At 49.7% G+C, this 24,262-nt stretch overlaps 1 protein-coding gene across 3 annotated transcripts in view; it reads right to left on the bottom strand.

The window, feature by feature from the left end:
• KIDINS220 (kinase D interacting substrate 220) overlaps positions 1-24,262 on the bottom strand; it is a 1,022,767-nt gene that overhangs the window by 284,737 nt on the left and 713,768 nt on the right. For all 3 annotated transcript variants that reach the window (XM_078647833.1, XM_078647835.1, XM_078647834.1), the window contains exon 23: positions 12,997-13,175. In XM_078647833.1, coding sequence (XP_078503959.1) covers positions 12,997-13,175 — 179 coding nt within the window. The remainder of the gene's footprint in view (positions 1-12,996; positions 13,176-24,262) is intronic.

Here is a 24,262-nt window from a genome sequence, read left to right as displayed (position 1 = left end):
GTCTGTCTGCCCTGGCGTTCAGGGAAGCAGCCAGGTGTTGAACCACCAGGGACATGCCCTGATGTTCCAACCACAGCCAAAGGCGAAGAGCCTCTTGACATAGGGTCCACAACCCCAACTCATCCTGTTGTTGCAGTACCACATGGTGGTGGTGTTGTCCGTGAACACCTACACTACTCTTCCTCTGACAGAAGGGGGGACTGCCTTCAGTGCAAGACGAATCCCCCAGAGCTTCTGAAGGTTGATGTGGAGCTCGGACTCCAACAGGGCCTCTGATCTCCCCTTGCCCATGTGGCCGCCCCATTCCAGGAGTGACGCATCTGTCATCACTATGAATTCTGGTTGGGGAAGGGAGAGGGATCTGCCATTGGCCCAATCCTGGTCCGTTAGCCACCACTGCAATTGGTGTGCAGTGCCCTCCGGGATCTGGGTGGAATCGGAAAGATTCCCCTGATGCTGCGCCCACTGGAACTTCAGGTCCCACTGCAGAGCCCACATATGCCACCTGGCATGATCCACCAGCAGGATGCAGGAGGCCACGAGGCCCAGCAGCCTCAGGGTCATTCTCACCGAAATCCAGCATAGAGGCTGAAACATCGGTATCATAGCCCGAATATACCGGACTTGCTGTTCGGGAGTATAGGCACAAAACTGCACTGTGTCGAGAACGGTTCCGATGAAAATGAGCTGCTGGGAAGAAATCAGGTGCGACTTGGGCACGTTGACTGTGAACCCCAGCAAATGCAGGAGGTCCGCCGTAGTCTGGTGGTGGGAGTCGACAGCCTGGGGGCGAGCCAGCCTTCAACAGCCAGTCATCGAGATAGGGGAAGATTGGAACCCCTGATCTTCGCAAATGAGCTGCGACCACTGCCATCACGTTCGTGAACACCCGGGCGCTGGTTAAGGCCAAAGGGGAGCACGGTAAACTGAAAATGCTCACGGCCTACAGTGAACCGTAGTCAATGCCTGTGGGCTGGCAGGACAGGGATGTGGAAATAGGAGTCCTGCAAGTCCAACGCTACCATCCAGTCTCCAGGGTTGAGGGAAAACAGGACCTGAGCCAATGTCAAAATTTTTAACTTCTCCTTCCGGAGGAAGCGGTTGAAGTCCTTGCGGTCTAGGACGCAGGCCTTTGTCCTTCTTGGGTACCAGGAAGTAGTGGGAGTGCAACCATGACCTACTTCTGGCATATGGACACGTTCCTTATGGAAAAGGGCCAAATGAACCTCTGACAAGCAATGGAATGCTGGTGGCATGGAGGGAACGGTAGTCCTGAAGAGAAGGGAGTAGCCCCTTCAGACTATCTGCAAAACTCACCTGTCCGACGTGATGTTGTGCCAGTGGGGGAGGTGATGGCGAATCCTGCCGCCGACTTGCAACTGGTAGCCCTGAAAAGTCAGACTAGGAGGGTTTGGAGGCTGCTGCAGGGGGGGCATTGGTGGACTGGCTAGCCCTCTGGCCCCCAGACCTACGACGCTGGGTCCCACGTCCCCTGCGGCGCAGAGGTTGGGCAGCTTGCGCGGGTCTGTGGCTCTGGGTGGAACGTGGTGGGCACCCCTTCGGTAGCCACAAAAGGGGCAAAAGACAGACTGCATGGGACATGAAACGACTGCGAGCCCCAAAGATCTGGCCATGGCCCTAGAGTCCTTGAAACTCTTGAGCGCTGTGTCCGCCTTGTCACCAAACAGGCGACAGCCATCAAAGGGCATGTCCAAAAGTGTAGATAGGATATCCCCAGAGAAGCCAGAGGTCCTCAGCCAGGCATAGTGCCTCAGGGCTACCAAACGTGGTGGGACACTCCTTCGGTAGCCACGATAGGGGCGAAAGACAGACTGCATGGGACGTGAAACGACTGTGAGCCCCAAAGATCTGCCCATGGCCCTAGAGTCCTTGAAACTCTTGAGCGCTGTTTCCGCCTTGTCACCAAACAGGCGACGGCCATCAAAGGGCATGTCCAAAAGTGTAGATTGGATATCCCCAGAGAAGCCAGAGGTCCCCAGCCAGGCATAGCACCTCAGGGCTACTGAAGTGGAAACCGTTCTGCCCAGCGAGTCGGCGGTATCCAGCCCACACCGATAGGTGAACTTTGCTGTGTCTCGACCCTCAGCAACAGCTCGGGTGAGCATGATCTGGGCCACCTACAGGCACTGTGGCAGCACCTGCGCAACCGTGTTCCACAGCGTGTGTGTGTAACGGCCCAAGAGACATGCGGTGTTCACCGACCGCAATCCTAAGCTGGCGGAAGAAAATATCTTCTTTCCAAGATGGTCTAGCTTCTTGGATTCCCTATCTTGGGGAGGTGTAGGGAATGTGCTACCTTTTTTTTTTTTTTTTTTTTTTTTAGATGCAAACAGAGTTTTATTGATGGACAATAGCCAGGCTTGAGAACTGCGAGAAAGTACCTTTTCTCTTTAGCAAACCGTAGTCTTTCGACGATTTCTATTATTCCAACCGCGATGGACATGCCCCCTAACCACACTTCCTAGTTACAGGCAAGGCGCGGTGGTTAACGTACGGGAATTCTTGCCGTCCGCATGAACTTTGAGCAACCTGCCCAGTCCCGCGTTTGGTTACCATTTTTTTTTTTTTTTTTTTTTTTGGTAAGACTTTATTTGCATTTGCCAGATCCACAATATTCGTATATCATTACAGAAGGAAGGAACTTATAAACAGTCACAGTTACATAGTATATCACAGCTATTCAGCCGACAACCTTCCGGTCCGGCAGCAAACGTTTGGCATATTGCATCAGGCAGCTAGAATACATCAGTAGTTAGTACGTCGTCTTACGTTTTTTTAAACTATAGAAAACAAACAACTCAAACTTTAGACTCCTGCCAAGAAGGATAGATATAGATTGTCAGTCCATTCATCCCTAATGTCGTAAGCTAGGCCCAGTTACCTACGGTGTAATCACACCCCCGCCCCAGGAATGCTCAATTGGTATCTAAGACTCAAAATCCCCTTAATCCCCTGGCCAACCGCCCTCTTCCCATGGGCCTAATCTTCCAGCTCTTCGTCATCGTCCGAGCTGTCGCCCTCATCCTCTGACAGTGGTTCGCACAGGTCCCCCCTATATTTATTCCATGCCATCCAAAGTGCATTCCATTTGCGCGGGTTAGCCCTCATTCTGTACACAGCACGTTCAATCAGCATCAGTCTGTCCATAGTTCTACACCATAAAGCCAACGTAGGTGTTTCCGCTACTCCCCACCTCTGCGCGATGTCGCGGTTGGCCACCATAGTTCCAATCGTAACCCATTGCTGTTTCCGACGTGTCAGATCCGTCCCCTCCCATGTGTGCAGAAGACACAGACGAGGGTCTGGGGTTAGTGATGTGTCAAGGGTCTGGGAAATGGTGCGCATGATTTGCTGCCAGTAAGTCGAGACATTCGGACATTCCCAGAGCGTGTGTAGCAATGTTCCTTCCTCCCCACACCCTCTAAGGCAAAACGGGGTCTCCGCCCTGTGCATTTTGTGCAATGCGGTCCTGGTGTAGTAGACCCTATGTAATACTTTAAGCTGTATTAATCTGAACAGGGCTGACACACCCGCCTCCCTTGGTGACGCTAGGGCGGTATTCCAGTCAGTCTCATCCAGGGAGCCTAACTCAGATTCCCACCTCTCCTTCAGTCGCTGCAGGGGATCAGGTAAATTGTTCAGTAACTTACGATATGTGAGTGATGTTGCGCGTGCCTGCATGTAGTCTGTGAGAAGCCTGTCCTCCAGAGGTGAGGACTCCGGGACTGTAGATCCCGGCTCAATGACCGCCATAAGTGCATGCCGTATTTGTATATATCTGTAAGTTTCAGTGGGGCTCAATGCATACTGTTGTTGCAGGTGTTGAAAAGGGATCATGCCAGCAGAAGTCCACAGGTCTCCCACCGTCGAGATGCCAATAATGTCCCACTGGGTAAAGCCCTTACTTGATCTGAGGCAGCCAAGTTGTTTAGTGTCCCACAGTGGAGGGAGTTTAGTTATGACGCCCTTCCATTTAAGCCGTGCCAGTGCCCTGTGCCATATGACGACTGTGTGTTTGGTCGGACCAAGTAGTTTCTTCGCGAGGCTTGGTGTATAGAGCGGGGCCAGCAAGCTGTGTGTTCCCAGTTGTGTTCTGTCCGAGAAGTATGCCGGGTCATCCTGTGGGGCATGTATCCAAGAATTAATAACTTTGAGTTGTGATGCCCAGTAGTAGAGCTCCACGTTCGGCAAGGCTATTCCCCCATCGTACCACCCACGGTTAAGCTTAGCGTGCGCTATTCTGGGCGGACTTTCTCCCCATAGCAATTCGGTCACCATTGCTGTCACTTTTCGGAAATATGACGGTGGAATCAGGACTGGGGTGTTTTCCAGCACATACAGGAGGCGCGGCAGCGCCATCATTTTGAACAGCGCCGCGCGCCCCAGCAGCGTGAGGGGTAAGGTCTTCCAGTGTCGTACATCCGCCCGCAGACGGGTAAGGGGAGGTGTTAAGTTTAGGTCGTGGAACGCATCCGCGTCACTAGTGACCTGAATGCCCAAGTACTTAAAGGAGGCACGGGCTATAACCAGCGGGCAGCTACCAGGGAGGAGCGGCGCCGGGCCTTTCAGTACATAAATCACAGATTTCGTCCAGTTGATTATGTATCCGGAGTGCAGGCCGTGCGCATCACAGATCGCCAACAAATGTGGAATACCCACCTCCGGTTGAGACAGATAAACCAGCATGTCGTCGGCATATAGGGATATCCTGTCCTCCCAAGCGCCTCCCCACGTCAGCCCTTTTAGTAGTGGAGTAGTCCTAATGACTGTGGCCAACGGTTCCAACACCAGGGCGAACAGTAAGGGGGACAGCGGACACCCCTGACGCGTCCCTCTGGCCAGGGGGATCTCTCGCGAGATGTGGCCATTGGCCGCCACGTGCGCCACCGGCTCTGTATACAGCAGTCTGATCCATGAGATAAATTTGGGGCCAAAGCCCATACGAGCCAGAACCGCGAATAAGTATTGCCATTCCACCATGTCAAAAGCCATTCTGGCATCCAACGATAGAATGGCTGCCGGTTCCAACAGCAAGTGGGCTCGTGCCAGCACCCCATGTACACGCCGGAGATTGAGTGCCGTGCTCCTGTGCGGCATGAAGGTCGATTGATCTGGATGGATCAGATCTTGCAAGTGTGGGGTCAGCCTGTTCGCAATTAGCTTCGCCAGAATTTTGGCTTCCACATTGAGCAGTGAGATTGGGCGGTACGACGCGCAGTCCGTGGGCGGTTTACCCGGTTTCGGGATAGTTACTATGGTCGCTATCCGCTGATCCCGGGGCAGAATCCCCGTTCCCCGACACTCCTCAAACATGGCCAGCAGTGGTGAGCACAAGGTGCCCGACACCGCCTGGAACCACTCAACTGGAATGCCGTTAGGGCCAAGTGCCTTACCCGTACATAATGCACCAATCGCCGTTCGGAGCTCATCCTCTGACAGGTCTGCCTCCAGTTCAGCCACCGCTTCTGACGTTAAAGTGGTGACCGGTATGTCTTGCAGCGTTGCTGTCGCCGCCTCAGTGGTAACCGCTGCGAGTGGGGTGTAGACCGACTGATAGTGGTCAGCCAGGATCTCAACAATCTCGGAGGGACGTGTATGATACGTCCCTTCCGGATCCTGCAATTGTAGAATATGTCTGCTACCCACACTTTTTTTATCAAGCCAAGCCAGTAGCTTGTTGGCTTTGTCTCCTACATCATAGATTCTTTGTGCGGTCGATGTGATGTTTTCTACTGTCCGTCTCCTGAGGAGATCGTCATGTAGCTGTTGGCTGAGGTGGAGTGAGTGACGTGTATCTTCCGATGGGTGCGCCATATGGGCCTCGTTAGCTCGCTCCAGTTGTAGCTCCAGAGCTAGCAGTTCGGATTTTTGCTCACGTTTGTGTCGCGTTATCGCTGCAATCGCCTGACCCCTAAACACCGTTTTGTATGCTTCCCATAAGGTCGTGGGGGAGGGCACTGAGCCTGAGTTTTCCGCGAAATAGAGCTTGGTGGCTTTCTTCAAGTCTTTACGGACGTGGGGAATCTTGAGATAACCGGGGTAGACAGGGTACACTCTCCTACGAGTTATCGCTGCACAGGACATGGACATAGTCAAGGGGGAGTGGTCTGATATACCCCGGGGTCGTATCCGCACATCATGCACCGTAAGCCGGCCGCCCGCCAGTGTAAGGAAATAATCGATACGGGATAGGCAGTCGTGTGTGGCAGAGTAATAAGAGTACTGTCGGTCCTCGGGGTGTAGGTGTCGCCATATGTCCACCAGTCCCTGTGCCTCAGCAAACTCACTAAACCTGGACAGGCCAGGTGTCTGTGCCCGGGTCGGGAATCTATCATATAAACCATGGGCCAGCGCGTTGAAATCACCCCCCACCACTAGGTCTCCGTCGGGGAGTTCCAGGAGGAACTTTCCCAGGTCCGGAAGCGCCGTCGCATGCAACGCCGGCGGAATATACACCGACACCACCTTGACGGAGACTCTCTCCCATTGTCCACAGGCTGCTGCAAAGCGACCATAACCATCAATCTTAGTAGTCTGTAGAATAAATCGAGATGATTTTTTTAATAAGATGCCAGTCCCACGGGACCCCGTAGTGAAGTCCGAGTGTGTGATCATACGGTATCCCCGTCTATCTAGAGCCTTGTTAGCTGCACCCACCAAATGTGTCTCTTGAAGGAGGATCAGGTCGCAGCAGAGCTGTCTAATGTTTTGAAGAACCAGCCCTCTCTTCACTTTATCCCCCAGACCTCTGACATTCCACGACATGAACTGTAGCGGTGGCACAGGCCCCGCTCCGGGATCATCGATCACGTTACTGGAGTGTGACAGTCCTGCCATAGTAAAGTTGCAGATGTGAATTCCTGACCCGTAGGGCTCGACAGTGTCGCATTCAGAGTGTACCCAATCCCAGGGCGCCCCTCATGTGCAAGCAGTGGCTGGCCTAGTGTCAGTGAGGCAGCACCAGGCCGGTCGGTGTGCGCAGCCAGGCATATTACGACTAATATGGATGTCAGTGTAATCAGCAGAGTCAAACAATACAAACCAATAATTCGGAACAACCCTCCCCTACCCATAACTCCCCCCCTCCCTGCTTCCCTGCCACACGGACTTAGAACTGCCCGCCGCCCCAATTTAGCAGAGTGCTTAAACCCACCCATGTAAAGGTATAAAGTTACTTGCTCGTTGGGGGTGAGGAATACTCCAAAGTCAGCGACCCCTCTTACCCTCCGCAGAGGCCCTCAGCCCAGGGGCCATGGCAGCCCAGGCAACAGCCTTTCTATCAAAGGAGTCTCGTATCTGCCGAGCCACTAAGAATCGACCTCCAGTTCAGCATCAGTAATATCTCTGAGCGGTGAGCCTCGTCCGGCCGCCAGGTCGTCCTCTCGAACTTCGCCATGATCCACCAGAGGCTTGTCCTTGGTACCTCGCCCCCGACGTCGGGGTTGGGAGGCCGGACGCCAGCCGTCCAACCAGTCCCGGGCAACCTCCGGATTATCGAAGAACCATGTCTTGTTTTCTGCTACCACACGCAGTCTAGCCGGGAATATCATGGAATATTGGATCTCCCTCCTCCTGAGCTCCTTTTTGATATCTACAAACGTCTTTCTCCTCCTTGCCACCTCCGCTGTGTAGTCTGGGAAGAATGCCACGGTGGAGTTCTGAATCTTAACGGGTGGAGACACCCGCGCCGCTTGTAAGATGGCATCCCTATCCCGGAAGTTGAATAGTCTCGCCAGGATTTGTCTAGGGGATGCCCCCGGCTTAGGCTGGCCACCTGGCACTCTGTGCGCCCTTTCGATCGAGAAGAACGTCGATAGTCCCTTTGGTTGGAGTTGCGATTTGATGAGCTCCTCCACAAAGAGGTCAGTCGCTCTAATACCTTCCGACTCCGGAACTCCAAGAATTCGGATGTTGTTCCGCCTGGAGCGTCCTTCCTGGTCATCCAACTTCTCCTTCAGCCTTTTGTTCTCAGCCGTGACTGCCTCCATCGCCGTTTGGAGCTCCGAGACATCTTCCACCAGTGATTTTGTGACCAGCTCCAGAGACCCCACTTTCTCGGCCATTTTGTGGAGGTCCGCTCGAATGAGGGTAATTTCAGTTGAGATAGAACCCACCGTAGTCTGTACCTGCGTGAGTGCTCGCATCACGTCATCCAGGGTCGCCTTTTTCGGCCCCGCATTGTCCGACGACCTCGTGGAGGTGTGTCGCCCGTCTGCCAGAGGGGAGGCTTGTTTGTCACTGGCGTAGCGTTCGATACGTGTCTGGGTCGTGCCGCCCTTGGCGCCTTTGCCTGCCATAATGTCCGCCGCACAGCACCTCAAGCCAGCCGGATGGAGGGGTCGGATGCGAAGAGGCCAACCCCGGGCACGGGTCCGCCCGCAATGCAGTAGGTGTAGGTGGGGACCACGTCTCGGTCAGCAGCGGAGACGCAGCCACAGTACACTGGTCTTGACAGGCGTGTTGCCCCTTCTGACCGCCGTGCGCCGTGTACGCGCCACAGGGCCCTCACCGTGCACAGCGCAGGATTGCACTATCAAATATCGCCGGCAGCGTCTCAAAGCATTGGGCCCCAGGCACCGCAGTGGGCCCCCGCCACACGGACAGGGCGGCCAGGCACAGTTCCAACTTTCGCGCCCAAGTGACGCAGACTGGGTGACCAGCGTTGCTCCGCGGCTCAACGTGTGTGGATGGCGGAGAGGGGGGGGGGGAGGGGGGGGGGGATTAAGCTCTGCAGGCTTTCGGCAGCCCCCGTGGATCTTGTCCTCCCCGGCGGCTGATTCGGATGGTTCCGCAGTGTTTCTGTCCAGCCGGCACCGCAAGGCGTCTCAGCCCCCCGTTGTCCCTCCGCCTCCCCAGCAGCGCAGAATCCTCTGTGCGGCGCACCTCCACAGCCGGCGCCGACAAAGAGGTCCGCCGAGTCCTTCACGGTGGTCCCCTCCAGCCCCGGTCACTTCCGGTCCACTGCCGCCGGGTAGAACCCACTTCCGGTCGGCTTCTCTGTCCACTGGGTTCCCGGGATTCAGGCCCGTGCTCTGGGCTCACCGCCACTCGGCCGAAACTCCGCTCCCCGGCACCCGTTTTTTCTCCGTTTTCCTGCCGCCTGTAGCGCCCGGCCCCGGGCCTTTGGTACCTCCGCCTGAGGTTTAATTCAATCGCGGATCATTGTTCGGATAGTTGGAGAGGCCGCTTCGTGATCGGAGCTGGTCCTCTAGGCAGCCGCCATGTTCGGCCGCTAGCCGCGCCCCGAATGTGCTACCTTTTGAGGATGAGGCTTGGACCACCAAACTCTTGGAGTAGGGAGTTGGGAGAGGAAAAGTGGGTCGCCCGGAGCTGGGCGGTGGCATCGGGCAATCATTCTGTCCACAGGAGCCCCTGTGCTGGGCTTGGACAAAGTGCCCAGTAGGATGTCAGTGAGGGCCTCATTGAAAGGCAGCAGGCGCTCCGAAGTGGCTGCTGCCGGCTGAAGCACCTCAGTCAGTAGGTGGCTGTGTGTCTGCCACTGTAGGAAGCACAAGGCCCAATGCCTCAGCCACCCTATGCAACACCATAGTGTAGGAGGCTCCCTCCTCCGTAGTTACGGTAGGGGGAGAAAGCATACCACAGTCTGGGAAAGTATCTAGACCACTGGCTTCACCCAACTTCTCTCTCCAGTACGGCTGTTCCAGCTGGTCTGCTAGAGGGTCAACAGACCCCTCTCAGTCCTCCCTACTTTCCTCTGGCTGCCAGTTAGGGCGGAAAGGAACGCGAGGAAAGAACAGTGGTACAACAGTACCGGTCGGCGACGGTACCAGCGTCAGTCCATGCTGGTCGGTCCGGCTCCGTGTCCAAGTCGGAGGGGAGGCAGGGCTCCAAGTCGGGCGGTGAGGCAGGAGTTGACGCCGGCCAAAGGCACAGGTGGCATCAGGGGCGTCGTCAACTTACCAGAAGACGGAGACTTGGATGAAGAGTGATGATGGCTCCGCAGCCGGTCAGTCGACCTCCCTTTCGACCGGGACCTCGAGCGGCACAGAGCCGACTGCCGGGCCTCCAGAAACTTTCGGGACCGCTCCTGCAAAGACTTTGGGTTAATCGCCCGACAGTCATAGCCCGGACTTCGGGTCGTTGTCTCGCTCCAGCCACCAGAGGCACACGAGGTGCGGATCCGTGCGGACATCAACTTGTGACAGGAGTCACAAGGCTTAAAGTCAGTCCGAGGACTGGACATTCCTAGCGCACCAGGAGTCGAAAGAATCGAAATGATGTCGACAAATATAAAAAAAATAGCTATTCAAAAAAAGACTAACGGGCACGCTCTCTCCAGATCTGCGCTGGCTGGTGCGGAAATAGAAAGACCTGATGTCAGCTTGCAGGGGCGTCGTCTAAGTAGATACTGTGACGTCATCCTGGCGATCACGACGCAGACGACGAACGTGGAGTCGATCGACGCCACCTACCGACGCACCTAGGTACTGCTGAGAAACAAAATCTCTGTATCCAGTCTGACGCCTGGGGGCAGTTCTAAGGTAAGGAATCTATAACCAATAGTCTCTTTCCGATACCTGAGATACACAAAATCAGTGGGGTTGAGACCACAACATGGTATCTTTCTATTTACTAAACTTCATTTCCAACTCAGAAAGTTTTGCAATCCATTCCAAATCAAAATTAGGAGGAGGTGTAAAAGATGACATTCTCTGCTAGCAGCGAATCACAATAGTATTTATAGTTTCTGACTAGTTACCAATAGCAAAAAGTAGGTGGTAATTGATTCCCAAAGAGAAAAGTGTCGTATTGGACACTTATCTCTGTGAATACTGCTAGCCGAACTAAGGGGAGAGGGGGGAAACAGGCAGGCATCCACAGGACCTTTACCTGCTCCCAAGATGTAATACTAAACTAGAAATATATGTTTTTTAAAGCAGCATATGTTTCTGCAAGGAACACAGACAGCTTTAAAAAGAAAAATCGTCCATTTGGGAACACGAGTACAGGAATTATGGTCCGGTGTTCCTAGCAGGCCACCATCCCTCTGTTTGTAGCTACTTTTATAGAGTCATAAATAACAACCTCCCTAATTAAGACTCATTATGCAGGTAGCTCTTTGAACATTTTATGATATTGTCTATGAGCACGTATGTTGCATCGCAAAAGTTGGTGCAGAATATGAGACCATTTTTGCTTTGCGACCTGTCTCCTGGTATACTTGGCCCTAAATTACTTACATAAAGAGAATTTATATGGTGAAAACTAGAGTGACAGTTATGAGGGCTTTTGAAGCAAAACAAGCAAACTGTGAACCTTCTGAGAATTTTTATTCCAGAAACTGTAGAAATTAAAGATAATGGGCTAGATTTTCAAAAACTGTTTAGACTTGTCTACACATGCATTCAAATTAAATAAACAAAAAAACGAATTCACACACCCTGTTGACAAAAAGCATGTGTGTGTGGATAATGCTTGGTGTGCACGTGCAGGGGTCTCAGGCACCAAGGTATGTACTTGAGTAGACATGGGCAGAGTTGTGGGTTGTGCTATTCAGCACATATACTACAGAGAGATGTGTATCAATACAAGATCTTCCAAGACTCAGAATATCTATCACAGAAGGATGCACCCTGATATGGCTTCCTAGCCCGGACATTACCTTATGCCCAACTGGAGAAAGGGCAAGCCAGGCAAGGAGGAATACGTAGGGCAACATAGGGTAATTTCTGACTCTCAAACATCTTTTAGTGGAGTATATGATAGCAAATATGAATTTGCCAAAATTTCTTCACAAAAGATAATGGAAATTTTGAAAAATGACACTTTGACACAAAATGTGATTCACCTGTATTTCGTGAGACTTTCCATGTGAGCGCAAACTTTGTGTAAAATGTTCTTGCAAGATTACCAATAGAAAACTGGTTTGAACACAGAATGAAATAGTTATTACATTTTCTGCACCTACTAGTGTCTCATGGGCAAAAGTTATATACATTTGCGGAATGCAAAACAATTTACAAAACACTGCACATTTTGCATTTACAGTTTAGATTTTGCCTTGGCCTACTTATGAAGCCCACCTGCGTGGTTTGACAGTTTTGAATTTATAACCAGAGACAAGGCGTACAAATAGTAAACCAACATTTAAAACACAGGCCATATAAACAAGCCATTATGAAATGTGCATAAATCACCCATGTGTGTGAACAGGGTTGTGATCTGTTGAACTCATTGGGCCCCTGTCGTCCTACCCACACAAGTGGTGGGAGCCAATCAATAGCAAACAATTGGATGCACACCTGATACTTATTAATTTAACCATAGCCAGTTATCAGAGCACTGTATTACAAGCTGAGCTTTCTGGCAGTACTGAAGCACCTTTGTGATTCTTGGGATCTGCCTACTCAGTTCATCACATTATGCCTCCACATATATTTAGAGCTGAATATTTGCTTATCCAGCAAACCTATCTTAACAACCTTCATTAGCATATGCCCCACTCAGAACCCTTGAATCTACTTTATAGGCAGTAAGGCCAAGTTTACCTGCTCAGGTTACCATGCTCTCGATTATAGTCCTATGTAATGCACACACTTTTCCAGCTGTAATTCTGTATTTTTGGACTATCCTAAAAACAATATATTTCTTTGTTAGTGTGTTAAAATCTACATAACTTAAACTATGGATTAAGTGCGCATAGTGTTTCTAAATGTGATTTCAGTTTGTGGTGTTCATGCAAAATTAATCTCCAAGTAACAAATAGTGGCCAATAATCTACTTCTGTATTACTCCTTGAGAACCTCAAGTATACTTTTAGCAAGACCAAATTCAAAATGTACGCCCTTGAAACTATGCGAAATGTCTTCACTAATGAAGACAACAAACCTTCACAGTATTTTCTTTACATTGTTTGGAGACTGTAATAAGACCCACATTATGCTGGGGAGATACTGAATGGTGAGATCTGGAAAAAAAGAAAGCTATTTTTTTCAGGCCACTGTGCATGCTTACCTGCAATTATTTCACGTAGTTTTGGGTCAAGGTTGACAGTACAAGGCAAGAAGATTTTTACATCTCTGGAGACCAGGACTGGGGTTCGTGAAGATAAAAATACTTCAAAGTTCCTTATATCTCCATCAATTTCAAGTAGTGGTTCTACATCTTTTGTCGTTGGGATATTTTTTGATATTCTGCAGTAAAAAGTAAGAATACATGTCAAGCAAATTGCTGATAACTGAACAGATCATAATTCCAAGGTCACTTGCTCTCAAATGGAACTGGAAATGTTTACGTATTTACAGAGCTACGACAAATTACACATAGAATCAGCTGGATTTTTCTCACACTTGTTTTGGGTAGGGGGAAGTGAATGAAAAAGAAGCAACGTAATTAAATGGGGCGGTACGGCACCTCAAAGGGTGAAGCAGTATAAAAGCGAATGTGTGCATAAGAATGGTTCAAATGTCAACGTTGTTAATTCGATTTAATGCTATGAAAAGAAGTGTGGAACTTGGAAAACACAGAGAGTAGGGTGAATGCGCGCACTCTCGTGAAGTGCTTTTAGAACAAGGGAAAAAGTTTAAGAAAAGCAGATTGTGGGAGGATAAAAGATAGATGGTGAACAGGTTATTGTCCATGGGATGAACAAAGCCTAGATAGATGGGCTAAACCATATATAAACATTAAATAAAAAGCAAGAAAATAAGAGGAACAAATTTAAGAGAAAGTGGAAAGCGCTAGACAGCTTCTTATCAGGTCAGCTATCAACAAGTCCCCAATAAGTCTTTCAGAACCAGACAGCTGCCCTGTCTGTCATGCTTCCACTGTAAATGACTATCTCAGAAAAATAAATGTAGCTAGTAACATAGGCTTTAAAATCCATCTGGTGACAATAAATCTTAGAAGCACAACAGTAATTAAGATTACAATGTAGGCTTCAAATGTTCTCTATAAGAAGCAAATGACAGAAGGGTAGAGCAAAGATGGTACAGTGAAATCGTTAGCAAAGATAGTAAGTTCAGCCACATTTTCCATGAAAAATGAACTTTTTGGTTTCTTTCTAAATTTAAGCCATTAGATTAAAAATCATGAAATCTAGACCAGGCCAAGCATAAAACTCTCAGTGTAGGCATGCAGATCTAACCGGGGAAAAACGTTAACGTGGGGTTGGTGGTGTTTGATGGGACGGAAATGAGTTGGAGCGCATGAAAAATGTATTTCCTTGAGGAAATTTGCTCTCCAGTACAAGAAAATCCACTGAATGCATTTAGACCAAATACGCATCAAAGTAGAACTTCACTCGGATGCAGAATCTCTGCAAGTTCCATCAATAACACTTTCCTGGCAGTTGTGCACAGGCCACTCATAGAACAACAAGACAGATGGGTGTACACGGTAGAACAGAACGCAAAGGTGGTAGCACTGCATCTCAAACCACAAATGTTCCTTCAAAAAGAAGCTCAGATGTCAGAACTTCAGCAAGAAAAAGGACTGAGGTGGAGGGTAGAGTGGGGTTCACCTGGCGCAACAGGACTTACCTTATTTAGGTATCACATTTGCTATGAGAAAGGGATTAGAAAGAAGTAGACATCAGTGGGTGGAATGAGATATACATAACATGGATGTATGGCGGCAGTGCAGAGATTGATATTATGCCTAGGTATTTATATCATTTTCAGAGTCTCCAGGTGCGGGGCAGAAGGTGAGTCACAAGACAAATACTCATGGCTCCCAGAAAGTTTAGGGGAATGACTTGCCTAGATACTACACAGTGTCCAAAATTTAAGTCCAGATTGAGATAATTGGGAATTACAAAACCGACCACCCGAAAGTTGTTATACTATGATTTCCCTGCCCGAGTGCAGTTGCTGGAGGCCCCTTTTTCGCCTGGACTTTGTGGCTGACGGGGAGCCTGTGCTACACGGACTTGAGCAGCTGGGAGGAGTGAGAAGGGGAGACCGGGACTGCGAGGACCAGCATTCAGCTGAACACCCACAGCTGGTTCCTCTTCCCGGCCGTGCCACGCCCCCTCTCAGCGCTTTATCACCTCTCGCGGCCCCCGCTCCGCGGGAGCCGCTCGTAATAGGATTGTGATCTTTGGAGATTTCCCTGCCCGAGTGCAGTTGCTGGAGGCCCCTTTTTCGCCTGGATTTTGTGGCTGACGGGGAGCCTGTGCTACACAGACTTGAGCAGCTGGGAGGAGTGAGAAGGGGAGACCGGGACTGCGAGGACCAGCATTCAGCTGAACACCAACAGCTGGTTCCTCTTCCCGGCCGTGCCACGCCCCCTCTCAGCGCTTTATCACCTCTCGCGGCCCCCACTCCGCGGGTGCCGCTCGTAATAGGATTGTGATCTTTGGAGATTTCCCTGCCCGAGTGCAGTTGCTGGAGGCCCCTTTTTCGCCTGGACTTTGTGGCTGACGGGGAGCCTGTGCTACACGGACTTGAGCAGCTGGGAGGAGTGAGAAGGGGAGACCGGGACTGCGAGGACCAGCATTCAGCTGAACACCCACAGCTGGTTCCTCTTCCCGGCCGTGCCACGCCCCCTCTCAGCGCTTTATCACCTCTCGCGGCCCCCGCTCCGCGGGAGCCGCTCGTAATAGGATTGTGATCTTTGGAGATTTCCCTGCCCGAGTGCAGTTGCTGGAGGCCCCTTTTTCGCCTGGACTTTGTGGCTGACGGGGAGCCTGTGCTACACGGACTTGAGCAGCTGGGAGGAGTGAGAAGGGGAGACCGGGACTGCGAGGACCAGCATTCAGCTGAACACCCACAGCCGGTTCCTCTTCCCGGCCGTGCCACGCCCCCTCTCAGCGCTTTATCACCTCTTGCGGCCCCTGCTCCGCGGGTGCCGCTCGTAATAGGATTGTGATCTTTGGAGATTTCCCTGCCCGAGTGCAGTTGCTGGAGGCCCCTTTTTCGCCTGGACTTTGTGGCTGACGGGGAGCCTGTGCTACACGGACTTGAGCAGCTGGGAGGAGTGAGAAGGGGAGACCGGGACTGCGAGGACCAGCATTCAGCTGAACACCCACAGCTGGTTCCTCTTCCCGGCCGTGCCACGCCCCCTATTACGTATATAATTGAACACCCATCGCGCATCGCGGGACGCGCGCGGGACTCAGCCCGGGGCTAAGCCCGGGCAAAGGGCGGGCCCTCTGAGGCCCTCAGAGACCGAGTGAGGCCGGGCAGGGCCTACTCTCTTTCACCGCGTCTACGGTTTTTAACACTTGGTGTACCCGCACGCAATGGCGCAAAGTCCTGACAAATCATTTCACGAGAAGACTGGGGCTATTAACAATGGAACACTTGACAATTATTTCACATGGGCTCCTACTGACCCAGACAGGGAAAAGTCATTGGCAGAGCGCCGGGCAGAGAGTCGTCGCTCTGTTGAATGCATGAAGAATAGGTCTTCTACAGATTCCACGCTCCACGCTCCTGCCCCCACTGCAGGACTGATTGGTAGTAATGAAGATCCATTATCCCTGGAGAGTTTCCCTCTTTTGTTACGCGAATGTACTCCAACACTTCTAGTTCACACAGTTCAGCTTATAACTGATACTCCTCTCCCCAGTCCGATTTTAATTGATGCCGACCCGACTCCACGGACTCCAGTCCGAGTTAAAATTGCTCAAAATAAATTGAAAAAGCCACTGCCTGTCAAGATACATAGCCCACCACCTGCCAAAAGAAGACGGAAGGGGGGCGTTCCATATAAGCCTAAGATCAGTCATTCTGACTTTGGCAAACCCTCAAGGGCTACTACTAGTTCTTCCCCGGCCCCAACGCCTGCATCAGTCAACTTGCCAATGTCGGCATCTCCTTTACCATTGGCACCAGTTCTACAGGGAGGGAATAACATGGTTCAATCTGACACTCCTGCTGACCCCTCCACAAAGGATGCACCTCTTCCCGTCTCACTGGATAATATGGAACACCTAATAAGGTCTTTCATCTTACCTATCATAGAGAGGCTGAAGAAGGTAGAGATTAGGCTTGAGGCCATTGAATCAGCAATTAGCAATCATATGGGATTATCCAAGGTATCGGTGAGCGGGGTTGCCCCGCCCCCAGCCTTGGTCATACCAGGCGTTCCCATTCTTCCGAAAGCTTCTGTCCCACCCAGTGATCCAAGACACTCCAAGCAACAGAGGGCTCCATCTGTTAACCAGGGTAACAACTTAACCCCAAATCCAGTTAGTGTAGCTACGAGGAGTCCTGGAAAAGTATCCGCAGGAAACACACGGGAGACCACATGGGGTACTACTAGAAATACCAGGTCACCTTCTCGCAAATGCCCCCAAGTAGAATTACCTCTTGAAGCTCTCCCCTATGTGGTTGTAATGACAGGGGTCCCTAGACTGCCAGATAACAAGAGGGAAGGGTTTTACCAGCTTAAAAACAAAATCGTGCACTGGCTCAGGCAATTTAGACCACTTACACCAAACATCAACGGTGATATCTTGCACGTTTGGCACCTCCCCTGGCTGGGCAGCAGGGTTAAGGATAACGAGGGAGACCTGGTTGTAGTACATTTTAGAGATACACGAGCAGTCAACTATATATTAAATTGGCCCATAGGTAGTAGCACCAATTCTATCGTCCCTCGCCCCTTGACTTATTTTTACCCCAGATCCCTAGTGCTCCCCCCCACCTATACTGGTGGCCAGGCACACAATCAGATTATCCCCTTGTTATCTTACAATACCAGATATCCATCACAAGCTCCACATCTCTTACCCGCTGCTGACTCCTTCGGGTGGAATATGGTACCAATTAGGCCTAAAAGAAATTTGAACAGTAGAATGGATCATCTGAGACCTTTTACACCCCTGGAGACAGCAAACAGGTTTGATGTGTTCTCAGGTATGGACGACTGCGACTGAAGTCTACAGTCTCTACAGGGTATGGATGCCCAAATTAATGCCAATGACGAGGGACTGACCGGTGCGGAATTCCAATCTACCAAACCCCTTGACAAGTTGGCAGATACTTTTGTGGCTACCATAAATGATTCCCCTGCCACATCCTCCGGAGAGCACATACCCCGTCTGTCCATTCTTTCATGGAATTTGGCGGGGCTTCAGGTAAGTTAGACTCGCCTGAGTGGGGGTCCTTTATTGACGAACAGGACATATGCCTGTTTCAGGAGACATGGGCACGGAAGGATATATGGCGTTCAGGGTCAAATGGGAGGGGAAGGGACGGCCCTCGGGGGGTCTTTGTATATGGGTGGGCTCCCATCTGGGGTGTATGGCTAGGGCCCTCCACACTAACTCACTGGATGTTCAGTGCGTGCTGTTGGAATGGTCGAACCATACTCAACTCGCGCTGATAAACGTATATTCCAGACCGACGGGCATAACAAAGCCCTCGCCCACTTGGAATGAGCTTTCTCTATTTCTGCCCAGAATACCCCTGGGTGCTAGCATTTTGCTGGGGGAGATTTTAACTGTCAGTATGAGCCGCTAACCCTGACTATGGAGTGAGCTCTTATGGAGGAGGATGACCAGTGGGGAATTCCGCAATTGGTTGGCCCCCCACCTAAGCCATGGTCTCCCTTAGCAACACAAATTATGGCACTCACTCTCAGCAATTCGCTGAGGGCTTGTAATGGCCGACTTAAGAGTGACATCCCTTCAAAATCCACCCTTAATAAATCAGGGCAGGAGTCTCATTTGGACTATATCCTTGTTCAGACATCGGACTGGAACAAGGTCTCCGACTTTGTGGTAGTCCAAAGAACTGACAGCGATCACAATGCGCTGATTCTCTCGCTGGTTGCGCCCAGTGGCTATTTGGGCGACCAGCAGGTAGTGGCATCCCTAGATTCTAGATTAATTTTAACAAATGACAGGCGCAGAGTGAGGTGGGCTAAGCTTTTGGATAATCCTGCCCATATTTCCGAGCTCTATGCACGGATTCTCTCTTTATTTGAACACGTCGGGGCCCTTATCAGTCAATCTTCGCCAGAATTTTTTTTCCCCAAGTCGGGCACCCTCCACACGGAATTTTTGGATACCCTTGTGGAACTTTTAAATCCAATCGCGCGGAAAGGGTCACGCCGGGGGCAAAGACCCTCCTGGTTCAATTCAGCTTGTAGGAAGGCGAAGGCCGACCTCCTCGCTGCATTGAAGCAATCAAAGGATAAAGAGATAATTAAGATTAGGAGGGCGGAATTAAAGCAAGCAATCCACCAAGCAAAGGTGGAATGGGATTACTCTAATTGGGAAAATATGCTGGCCTCTCTTCAGACTAGAGATGCTCGTAAATTTTGACAGATAGTGAGAACAGGGTCTGCCGAGCCGACTCAGGCTGTGGAGGCCAATATAGCGGCTTCGGTCTGGGAGGACCACTTCCGCAGCCTCTATGAAGAGGTTAGCCTTGGCCCACCCAAGCTTTAAGACGAGCTGACGTCTGAACACCTTCAATTTTCTGGTGGGCCAACCGCGCACTCTGAAACTGTGGAGGGCGTTGAGACATTGCAATTTTCACTGGGGGAGGTTTATAATGTAATATCTAAATTGCCCTTCGGTAAGGCCCCCGGGTTAGATAAAATCCCGGGAGACCTATTTAAGCACCAACCGAGAGTCTGGGCCCCGTATCTGCTGGAAGTTTTCAATGCAATTCTAGGGGGAATGGCGGTTCCTAATACTTGGCTGGGAGCAGAGATTGTACCTATCTTCAAGAAGGGCTCTCCTCTGCTCCCAGCCAACTACAGGCCAATCAGCCTCATTGATGTCTCACAAAAAACCTTTGCGAGGCTGATACTTGAACGTCTGCAGGAATGGATGATGGATCATTCAGTCTTAAGTACGTTCCAGGCAGGGTTCAGGAGCAAGGTGTCAACTATGGACCAAATTTTTCGTTTGGTCCTTCTGTTTTGGAAGACGGTGCGGGTGGAGGGGGGTACGTTGTACACCATCTTCGTTGATCTCCGCGCAGCCTTTGATTTGGATCCGCGGAGTAAACTTTGGACGGTACTTGCAAAACTTGGCATCCCCCCTGCTCTTTTAGACATCATTGTTCGCTTACATACACACAATTATGCACAGGTTAGGTGTAAGAGGTCGGGCAGCCTCTCTCAAAGATTTCCCGTTGGCAGAGGGGTAAGGCAGGGTTGTGTTCTTGCACCGACCCTGTTCTGCCTCTTTGTCAAGGGGGTAATCGACTACCTAAATAATGTCCCCAACACAGATGCACCAAGGCTTGGCGGCTGGAGGGTGCCCGCAATTATGTTTGCGGACGACACCCTCCTGCTGTCGAAATCCCCAATGGGGATTCAGCGTATTCTTGAGGGCTTTGTGGCATTCTGTGGAGAGCATGGTCTTGAAATAAATGCCCTGAAGACCAAGTATATGATTTTTAATCCCCCTAAAAAAACACGCCCCAATCCCATCTTAGGCCTGAATAGGTTAGAAAGAGTCCTTGAGTTTGAGTATCTGGGTGTGACCTTGAATGATAAATTGGAATGGGGCGATCATCAAGTTAAGTCCCAGCTCAGATTGACCCAAACAGCAGGGGGAATAATTAGGCTAGTTAATTCTAATAAATCATCTGTTAGTCCGTTAGCCCCCCCGTTGGAGATTTATAGACTCCAGGCTAGAGGCGCGATCCTACATGGCAGTGAACTATGGGGACATGTCTGCAAAAAAGAGCTGGTCATAGTTGAAAACAAGTTTCTTAGACAACTCCTAAAGTTACCGGCTAGCACCCCTCTTCTACCACTCAGGCTGGATCTGGGTCTAAAACCTTTGGACGAAGTTGTGGGTGTAAAGCCCCTAACCTTTTGGAAAAGAATATGGTCTACCCCTGAGTTAGCCAACTCTAGGCAGGAATTGCAGGAAATTCTTGCTCTTCCTACTATAGAGAACATCCCGTGGTTTAAATATCTAAAAACTGAGTTTGCCCGGCTGGGTCTTCCTACCCTGTGGAGTGATCCTGAAGTGGCCTGCCAGGGTTTGTCCCGTAAACATCTGGTGGCAACCTTTTATGCATGCAATCTTGCATCCCACACACAGGGTACAAGCCCAGATTCCCTGGTTAACTCCTTCCTTGGGGTGAAATATTCCTAGAAGTTTGAGTCAGTCTTTGATGATATTTTTCCGAACTTGGCCAGGAAATTATATCTCCAATGGCGGTATGGTACTCTTCCGCTTAGAGCATTCACCAGTAAATGGAAGCAGCACTCCTTGGAAAATTGTCCTGGCTGCAACTGCAGGCTTGAAGATGAATTGCATCTAGTCTTCTTTTCCCCTGCCTACAGTGCGGTTAGAAGGTTCTGGATAAAACCATTATGTAAAAATCTAGAGTTTGTCAAATGCTCTGAGGCCTTCAGAATTCTTAAGACTGACCTCTCAAAAGTAACTGTTTTTGCAATGGCCACATTTCTCGAAGCAGCATGGCGTAATAGACTACTTATAATTCCTAGGGTACTTCACCCCTGATTTAGATTGTGTACTACTGATTGTACAATCCTTTTTGTATTAGGTCATTTTTTAAGTCAAATCTAACCCATATGTAAAATTGTTCCCGTTTTCTTACGTCATAGATTGTCCTAACAATTAATTAGTATTGATTAATTTAATTGTTTTTATAGTATAAATTGCCATGTATCGGGGCACTTTTCTGTTTTATTCGTAAGCTATTCCGCTATTGATGTAACATTGTAGTCTAATTTTTGCTGTTGTAATTTTTATGTTAATCTTTTATGGCAATTGCCGAAATAAAGATTAATGAAATGAAAAAATAAAAAATAAAATGAAATGTTATACTAGGAGGGCCACAATTGGGAGGCAGCTCAGGTATGCAATGTGGGACACTATATCACCATTTAGTAACAGTAGCCAGTCTTTGGAGGAATAAACAACAACTCATGGTATCCGGAGGGGGAGTGTGGAGTTTAAAAGGTTCCGATTGAACATTATTTTGAACGTTTATATCTTATTGCGTTATGCTGATCTTCCAAACCAAATAAGTTTAAAAAAAGGGAATAACCCAAAGTAAATCTCTGTAGCACTCATTGACTCTAAATTATTTTATGGCAGGTTAAAAAAGTGCTCAGATTGGTCTGTTGCTGTGAGGCCACAGTGAGCAAACGTTTTGATAACGTTCCCAAACTTCTTTTGGTGTCAAGCACTTTAAAGGGAGCACTAAGAGGCTCTCAGGGTGTCAGGGAGAAGGCAATGGCAAAGCAAAGTCTAGTCTAGGTCCGGCTGCCACAGGTCAGCTGGGACCTTTCACAGAAATGCCCTCTTCAGCTTTTTTTATGTTATTGGAACAATCTAGGGGGATTAGTCTTATGATCCCTAGAAGATCTTTCTGTCCTTGGATTTCAAGTGGAAAAGGGTATTACCTCCTCAGTTTCTTCTCACATTTGACAAGTGCAGCAGGTTCAGCGCTCACCTTGTATTCTTCTACAAGTTCACTAGTGTTCTGATGTGGTGCCTTGGGATGCCATATTTATGCTTGGCACTAGCTAGTGGGTGGGGAGGACTCCTGGACACTCCCTAACATGTGTGGTAAATGTTTCCGGGGCAATCATACCCACGTTTTCAGTAGTTCCTATTCGTCTTACTGCACACAGGCCCACAATGCCACGTGCCAAGGCATTTTAAGATGGCATCGGTCTTCAACCACACTAAACGTAGGCTCTGAGGGCTGGGTGAGTGTGTGTGTGTGTGTGAGGAACAGACATAGAGAAATCACTGGTGTCCTCTCAAATCTAATGCTAATGTCCCGTTTGTAACAGGCACTGCACCCAGACAAATCAGGGACATAAGTCTGGTAGGACAAAACCAAGGTCTTTCAGCAACCAGAGTTTCAACATGCAAGAATTGTTTTGGCAACCGGTTCTATCCCTTTCAAGTGCTTTCGAAGGGTTTCATGTGACTAAACAGGCCTGTCGGGTAGGATACGAAACATATATCACAGGACACTCCCAGCCCAACCATGCAAATTATGTGGCGTTCAGAGGAGTCCTCTCCGCCCATTCAGGTCAGTCTTTTGTTTGCTCCTGAAAGGCATTTCACACCTATTCCCAGGGGCTGAGCATAGGAAGTGAGAACCTGGTAGGGTAAATACAAATTAGCCTCCGGGAGCTTCAAAGTTTATTTTCCTTAATAATTATCACAAATCAGACATCACTATTGAAATAGATTTTAATAATTATTATAAATAGTTGTTTCATTATTTTTCTAGCTGGTCCCATACCCAAGATATAGTAATATTATTTTAATCTCTACTATGGTTTTCTACATAGAACAGCTAGGCCTGTCACAGTGAAAGTCGTTGTTAGGTCTTTGCTACTGTAGGGATATGTTAACATACATTTTCTACATGTCCCACTTTTAAATACCACACACCCTACCGTATGGGCAACAAGGCCTCCTTATTAATATTGAAAAGGGAAGTTTCTACCTGTTATAATGAACAAGTTACCGATCTTCGATAACACCTTATATGGTAGAGACTTTACCTAGCCACAGATTGCTTACCTTAGAATCATCCCCAGCGTCAGACTGAATCCAGAATTTTTTTGTGAGCAGTAACCCCGTACGCTGGTAGGTGGCACTGTTCGGCTCCACATGGCGTAGTCTGCGTTATCCGTGCCGGAACTGACATGCGAGGTGCCTATTTAGGCAGCACCCCAGGAGCTGACGTCAGTTTATTTTCGCGACTGTCCACATCAGGAGCGCGGAGCCACAAACAGCACTGACCAATGGTGTAGAAAACTACTGAAAGGGGAAAGCCCTGTCCCTAGAAATCCGTTTGCAGAGCAGGGAGGATGGGTGAGTTGGTAAGCACTCTGAAACTAGATGTAGTCTCTACCAGATAAAGCGTTACCAAAGGTAAGTAACTTGTTCACCTGATAGAGACTTCTAGCCACAGATTTCCGTCCCAATGGACCTAACTGTCCAGGCAGTAGTATTTTGTGAACATGTGCAGAGAGGTCAACATTGCTGCCTGGCAGATGTCCAGGACTGAGACTCCACGTGCTGACATACCTTGGCCCTGGTGGAATGAGCATGCAAGCACCTAGGGGACTGTTACTTGGCTAATGAGTAGCATATCTTAATGAAGAGCACAATTAATCAGGAGATGGTCCACTTCTGCACAGTCCTTTCCTTCTTCGCTCCAACATACACCACAAAGAATTGAATATACAACCAAAACACTTTTGTGTTGTCAAGGTAGAACAACAATGCTCCTTTTAGGTCCAGATGTTTAAGACGCAGTGCGATGGACTGGCCTATATGAATGGGAGCGACAACTTTCAGAAG

Source organism: Lissotriton helveticus, chromosome 6, assembly GCF_964261635.1.
Source record: "Lissotriton helveticus chromosome 6, aLisHel1.1, whole genome shotgun sequence".
NCBI classification, from domain to species: Eukaryota; Metazoa; Chordata; class Amphibia; order Caudata; family Salamandridae; genus Lissotriton; species Lissotriton helveticus.
The sequence above is the reverse complement of the archived record's forward strand: the minus strand, read 5'-3'. Positions and strand labels throughout refer to the sequence as shown.